Consider the following 6,538-nt stretch of genomic DNA (forward strand, 5'->3'; position numbering starts at 1 on the left):
CGACGCACTATAAATTTAAAATAACCGTTAAATTAAAAATTCACAAATAATAAAAAAGTATAATTTAGATATCGTTTATTTTATTAATTTGAGTTTAAAATTTGAGTAAAAAATTTAAAAAAACAGTCACATTTAATTTTTTTATTATAATAAAATTTTTTTACATAAAATCACATATAAATTCAAATTAAAAACTCAAATCACCAACTAAAATCCTTAATTAACATTTGGTGCTGTCACAAAAAAAACTATAACTGTACGTATGTCTAATAATGTAATCCAGCAAAAGGGCAAAAAAAAAAAAAAAAAAAAGAGAAAAATCTAAAACTAAAAACATAATCCATTTTTCTTAAAAAGAAAAAAGAAAAATGGAAGATAAATTTGAACAACAAAAGAATTTAATATTTGGAGAAGGTGGGAAGGTGGTGGAGTTGCTGGTGGTGAGGTTTGAGATTGATATTGGTGAGTCCTCCTAGTGACTGGTGAGTGAGTTTTAATGCAAAAAGGGCTTTTTTTTTTTAATGAGATTCTCAGTTCAGTCTTAACACCAAAAGCCAAGAAGACCCCCCCAAAATCCAATTGATTAGGAGAGAGAGAGAGAGAGAGGAAGAAGTAAGAAGAAGAAGAAGATGAAGAAGAAGTAAGAAGAAGAAGAAGAAGAAGACACATGCACAGTTCAAAGTCTACAACGATTCCCATTTCTTGTTCATCCACGCTTTACTAAGTCCCAAAGGGTCTCTCTTTTTCCCCAGAGGTCTTTCTCCCTACTTTTCTTGCCTTTTTCTCTTACTGGGATTGCTTTTACTATTTATTTTTAATCCATCTTATTTTTATGGGGTATTTTATTTTATTTTATTTATTTCCTCTTCATTTTCGTTTTCCGCAACTTTATTTGGAAATCACTCTGTGGAGTGGAAGAGTGTTATTGCATGTGCAGCTTAAGACGGTAAAGCTGATTTTTTTTTTTTTTTTTTTAAGTCTTCTTAGGGTCTAAATTATGATGGGTTTTTATCTTTGTTTCTTTTGTTAATAAGGATCATTTGGGATGCTTGATATTTGGGTTACTATTATGGTTAGGTTCCTTTTGTTTTGATGTTTCTTTTCTGGGTTTTTAGTCTTCTTGAAGGTGGACTTGGGACTTATTTCACACAACTTATTTACTCTTGTCTCCTCACTTATATTTCTTCTATGGTACTTGCATATTTTCTTTTTAATGAATGATTCAGTTCTTTGTGCTCTCGAAATTTAACTTCAGCAATGATCACTATTATTGTCGCTTCTCAGTTTTCGAGGGTCATGTATGGTGAAACATGTTAAGTTCTTGGTGTTTTTATGTAAATTCAGATGAAAGTGAAGTTTAGGATTGGGGGAAATGTAGAAATGAAGATTGGTACTAGGATTTAAAGTTATAAAGCGAAAAATCTGTTGAATGGAGATTTCCTTTTCTGGGTATGCGATAACTGAGGATAAAATATATTTAAAGGACAAAAGAATATAGTTTATAAACCAGGGAGGGTCATGGTAGTGAAGGCATTATCTGCTTCTGATGTCCATATATAAATTTACACATGTCTGCATAAATCTTCTTCTATAGTATAGTGTTGGTTAGGTCCATCAAAGGCACTTAACTTAGTTTTCATTTTAAAATGAACTTTCTGTCTACTCTTGCTAGTTTGCCTTTCCTGAAGATTCTCAGAGCAATAGTTTTTTCAAGGTTGTGTTTCTTTATTCTCAGAGCAATAGTAAAGTTTATCTCAAATTGTGTCTTCTCAGTGCTTTTAAAATATTGCATTTGATAGTGTCATTTGTGGTTCTGTTGCTCTTAGAACTGACAAATGGTACATTGTGGCAGCTTACGCTCAGTTCGGTTCAAGGTTGCCAATGAGTGCTCTGTCTAAATTTAAGGTCAGGCTCTTTTTTTTTACATGTTTGATGATCTAGGAAATTTGTTGTCATAATCTCTAAATGCTTTGAACTGCAGTCTAAAGCCGATGCAGAATTTGCTCTTTTCTTTTTACATATTTGAGGATCTAGGAAGTTTGTTGTCATAATTTCTAGACGCTTTGAATTGCAGCCTAAACACGATGTGAATTTGCTTAAGAAAGATTCCAGCCTTGGTTCTGTGCAATCGGAATCTCAATTATTTCTTAGCTGCCCAACATGGGAGAATTCAACTGAATCACATGCCCAACACTCATCTATATCCCAAAGTCTAAGCCTAAGGATGGGAGTTGCGGCACATCATCGTCATAACACCAAGCAATTGAGTTTTCAATTCCAAGATCAGGATTCATCCTCAACTCAATCAACATGTCAATCTCACCCTGAAGTGGCTAGTGTGAAAGGTAGTAACCTTTGTGAATATGGCTTGGTTTCTACACAATCAGGTTAATCATTGACCATATCTCCACCTTTTGCTTTCTCTTTTTCTTGAACCTTCTGAAACATTTGTGCTTTGATCCCGCTAGATGTTTCTTGTCAATGCTTCTGAGGTTTTTTTGATGATTCTACATGTGTTTATTTTGTTTTGCGTCTATAAGCACCCTTTTGAGAATCGTATTGATCTGCTAACCATAATAAAGGAGATAAGAGTGTGAGGCTATATTTGCAGCTGCTTAAGACTGGATAATAAACATTCATGATGTATAGATTAAATTTATGCCATTGCCATCATATGTAGCACAAAACACGAGTATTTTGTCCAATTAGTTTATAGGTTTACCGTTAATGACATTTTCCTTGCTACGTGCTTCAGTGTAACATTACTGTGATCCAACTACTGATGAATGAGTCAGTGAGTGAGGAGACTGGGCTCGAACAACATCTAATTTTGTGGTCTTGTACTTGCTTAGGGTATAATCAAACCCAGGAGAAGCCCATGGGAGGCCATGGAAAGCAAGTCTCATCGATGGGAACTCAGGACTTTGTGTTCCCTTCACAACTTGATTATAATCAACCAATTGTAAGTTAAAACCTGCGTGCTCTTGCTTGTATTTGGAGTGGATCGAATCTTACAATATCTATTGTCATTTTAGGCTCACATTCCATTCCACTATGCTGAACCGTACTTTGGTGGTTTACTTGCTGCTGCTACTTATGGGCCTCAGACTATGGTAAGTGCTTTAGTGTACTCTCGATTCAGGTTCATTTTATGTGGAATTCTTTTCAAGATTTTTCGTACTTATATTTCGTTGTTGTTGTTGTTGTTCTCCCGAGTTACTTATGTAATGGATTGAAGTAATTATGTTGGTTATTCTCTTCCTTAGAAAGCATGTAAAGATTATAAAGATGTCTGATGGCGCTTCTCTATTTTTCAGTCTATTGCTCAAAATGAGATAGCTCCGAGTATTATAACTGTAATGGTGCAAATAGTACAAAAGGACCTTAATAACATTCTCGGGGAACATGTAATTTTCCCATAACATGTTTCGTATGCTGATTTTGCGGTAACCTTTGCAACCTTGGTCTTGGCAATACAAGCATCAAGAAATTGCTCAGGAAAAACTATGCTCTCTCCTTTTAGTGCATTTTTCTTATCTGCTTGCTTTTATTTATTTAAGAAAGATCCCTATATGTCAACTTTGCATCTCCTTTGCTCTTATTCTTCCTTTTTTTCCCTTATAATATTCTTTCTAGGACAAAAAGCTTTTTCCTTCCTATCTATTAATAGAAAAGCTATTCTTTATGAAAAATTATATTAAACTTCTGTTGCTCTTAATTAAGCTCTTAAGGTTGGAAAGAAAACCCAAAAGTTTGAGAGATATTATATTCTATTTTGAGTGTGGTCTTAACCCTGTCGATTCCACCATCCAGTGCCTTCCATATAGATTCTGATTCCTTTGTTCTTTATTATTTTGTGACCTAGAATTTGTTATTAAAAAAAAAAAATCCAATGATGGTCTGGTTTTCACAAGGATGTATTTTCTCTTTTGTCATCCTATGAGACATCTACTGTTGAAATGCTGCCAGATTCATCATTCACAGTTGGTTGGGATGGCTCCTGCTCGAGTGCCCTTGCCTCTAGATCTTACGGAAGACGAACCTATTTATGTCAATGCAAAACAGTACCGCGCAATTCTAAGGCGGAGACAGTTTCGAGCCAAGCTCGAAGCTCAGAACAAGCTTGTCAAAGCTCGTAAGGTTCGTGCTACCTGGATTTCCCTCTTCTATTTAAATCTACAGTTGCTATGAAGCGCAGTAAATCTTAAAAGAAAAGTTGTTGCGAAACATATGCAGCCATATCTTCATGAATCTAGGCATCTCCATGCATTAAAGCGGGCTAGAGGATCTGGCGGGCGCTTTCTTAACGCAAAGGATGTTCAAGACAGTGACCCCACAGGCGATGCACTGCATGCCTCAGGCTCGGCTCAACATCATCTGACTGGAAACAAGATGGAATCTAAAATTCATCAGCAGAAAAACCACAAAAATTGTTCTTCCTCCACCTCTTTCTCTGAAGTCACTAGTGGCTCCAACAGCGACGGTGTCTTTCAGCAGCAGGAGTTCAGGTTCTCTGGCTACCCCATGCATACTCACTCGGTTGATTCGCGTGGGGGCAGGAACCAACTCCACATCTCGACCCTCGGGTAAGAGATGTGGCCTTCAACAGTTGACACAGCAGTCCGCCGTTTTCGGTGTCCAAACACCAAGCGGGTGGAATTCAGCTGCTGGTGTTCCCTTGGGAAGTCATCCTTGGCTCTTTTACGGTTTACTTTAGTGTTTTTCTTACCATGTCAGCTTAGATTGTTTAACTCAAAAAACATGTTACTTCTACTGGTTGTGGTTTAACCTTAGAATTTGGACAAACACAAGCATGTTTGTGTGAACTATGTTTAGGATTTGGTGTTTGATCACGAGAAAATAAGTGCTTGGCATGTGATAAGAAATTATGTTCCTAGTTGTGATTTGTGATTGACCTTGATCTTAAATGATTTCTGTTCCTAAGAAGATAAATACTTTCCTGTTTGATTGCTGAGAAGAGGGAAAAGAAAGCAACGTATGAAAGCTCTTTCTCTAAAAGTTAAAATGCTAATTCTAAATTCCCAACTGATTGATTCTTTTCCCTCCAATTTAGTTGCTGGCCAAGATTTGTTGAAGTTGTGCTTCCAATTGGTAATGACTTGAAAATAAAGTTTAGAACAGACTTTTTGTTAATTAGGAATGTAAACTCAAACTATTTCTACTCAACACCATCTTCTTGGCCAAAACTCTATAGGGGGTTGGATGGACAAGGTTTTTTTTTAAAAAAAAAAAACTTAATTGGTTTATAATATCATGCTAATAGCTGAAAAGCATTAAAATGTGCCAATGTCTCCGGGTGAAGGACACATGGAGAAGTGAGAATTTTTACTTAAAAGTTAAACCTAGTGGCATAAACATAAAAAAGAATGTGAATGTACCCTTTGAGTTTGGTTAATGGGTGAAATGGAAATATGTGTTGTGTCACTTGTGTCTCTATCGAACTATTTAAGTAAAAATGTTTGTGATTGTGTTGACTTGACTTGTGTATCACGTTTTTAATGAAAGGTTGCCCACTAATGTATTTTAAACAATCTAACTATTTACTTTATTAATGTAATTTATTTGCCAAGTGAATTTTAGCTCATTATTCCTATGTATCTCATATTGTTTTGCATAAAATACATTTATGAAACCGTTTTTTCTTATTCCTACTTTTTTTTTTTAATGATACATAATGCATATTATTTGTGAAACTTAAAGAATCAAGCCAATGTATCAGAAATTAGTCACTCCCGCTCTCACATTGCCGATCCGTTCTTTATTATCATTTTTTTTTTGTTTTTTTAGGGTGATTACATTACCGGATTGCAGATTTATTTATGTAGAAAAGTAAATAAACAATTTTTTTTGTCCCCAAATTTTTTACTCTAGTATTTTCATTCTTGAGTTGTTTTTTTCTTTATCAATTTTAGTCTCTGATTTTTGAAAAGAATAGCAATAGACTCCGACCATTAATGAGAGTTTAGTTTTAGAGAATTTTAGTACTAATTCAAGGGCTAAAAAAATGATTACTTTGAGACTGAACTATCAAATTACAATAAGTTTAAGGGGGCACAAATGCTAATATCATTTGTGATTTTGTATAAATTTTAGAGTTGATTAGTAATTAGAGTTAAATACTATGGTTTTGTAATTTAGAAGATTAAAATAAGTTTAAATTGTTAAAAAAAAAAAAGTTTACAAATATCAGACCAGAAGAAATGCTAGGACATGACTGCCATGTTGAAATATATTTTTTCCTTCAAATCCACGCAAAGTCACTGCCGGCGCACGTTAGCGTAGTCCGTTTACTTTTGTTTTTGTCTTTTTTTTTGGGTTAATTTTTTTAATAATCGGGTAGTCGGACATGTCGCAGTTTTATCAAATACAGTTAAACCCTTCAAGTACAACACCAGATTCAAATCTCCTTAAAAAACGTGCATGAATTCCCAAAAGTACCCCTTCTCCAGACTCCGTTCTCTCTTATTTGCCCTCGCATTCTCTTTCCCCCAAACCCCAAAAGTTAAAAAAAAAAAAA

At 34.8% G+C, this 6,538-nt stretch overlaps 1 protein-coding gene across 2 annotated transcripts; it reads left to right on the forward strand.

Annotated features, from left to right (window-relative positions):
• The first annotated feature begins 371 nt into the window (after window positions 1-371).
• Window positions 372-4,906, forward strand: LOC21396623 (nuclear transcription factor Y subunit A-3). 2 transcript variants are annotated; one of them, XM_024166805.1, is made up of 7 exons: window positions 372-754; window positions 1,853-1,905; window positions 2,075-2,387; window positions 2,853-2,962; window positions 3,036-3,113; window positions 3,970-4,140; window positions 4,237-4,906. In XM_024166805.1, exons 2-7 carry the CDS (start codon window positions 1,882-1,884, stop codon window positions 4,588-4,590), a joined length of 1,050 nt encoding a protein of 349 aa, XP_024022573.1. In that variant the 5' UTR covers window positions 372-754; window positions 1,853-1,881; the 3' UTR covers window positions 4,591-4,906. The 2 variants fall into 2 exon arrangements, with proteins under 2 accessions (XP_024022573.1, XP_024022578.1); XM_024166810.1 differs by having other exon boundaries at window positions 2,075-2,345.
• The last annotated feature ends 1,632 nt before the right edge of the window (window positions 4,907-6,538 follow it).

This window comes from Morus notabilis, unplaced genomic scaffold (genome assembly GCF_000414095.1).
Source record: "Morus notabilis unplaced genomic scaffold, ASM41409v2 Scaffold449, whole genome shotgun sequence".
Taxonomy (NCBI): Eukaryota; Viridiplantae; Streptophyta; class Magnoliopsida; order Rosales; family Moraceae; genus Morus; species Morus notabilis.

What these genes read in the sequence shown, in the direction of transcription:
- LOC21396623 (XM_024166805.1), top strand. Translation starts at nt 1,882, where the DNA reads ATGAGTGCTCTGTCTAAATTTAAG. An exon ending in CTTGGTTTCTACACAATCAG is followed by an intron (nt 2,388 to 2,852) that starts GTTAATCATTGA and finishes GTACTTGCTTAG; the next exon opens with GGTATAATCAAACCCAGGAG. An exon ending in CTTATGGGCCTCAGACTATG is followed by an intron (nt 3,114 to 3,969) that starts GTAAGTGCTTTA and finishes AAATGCTGCCAG; the next exon opens with ATTCATCATTCACAGTTGGT.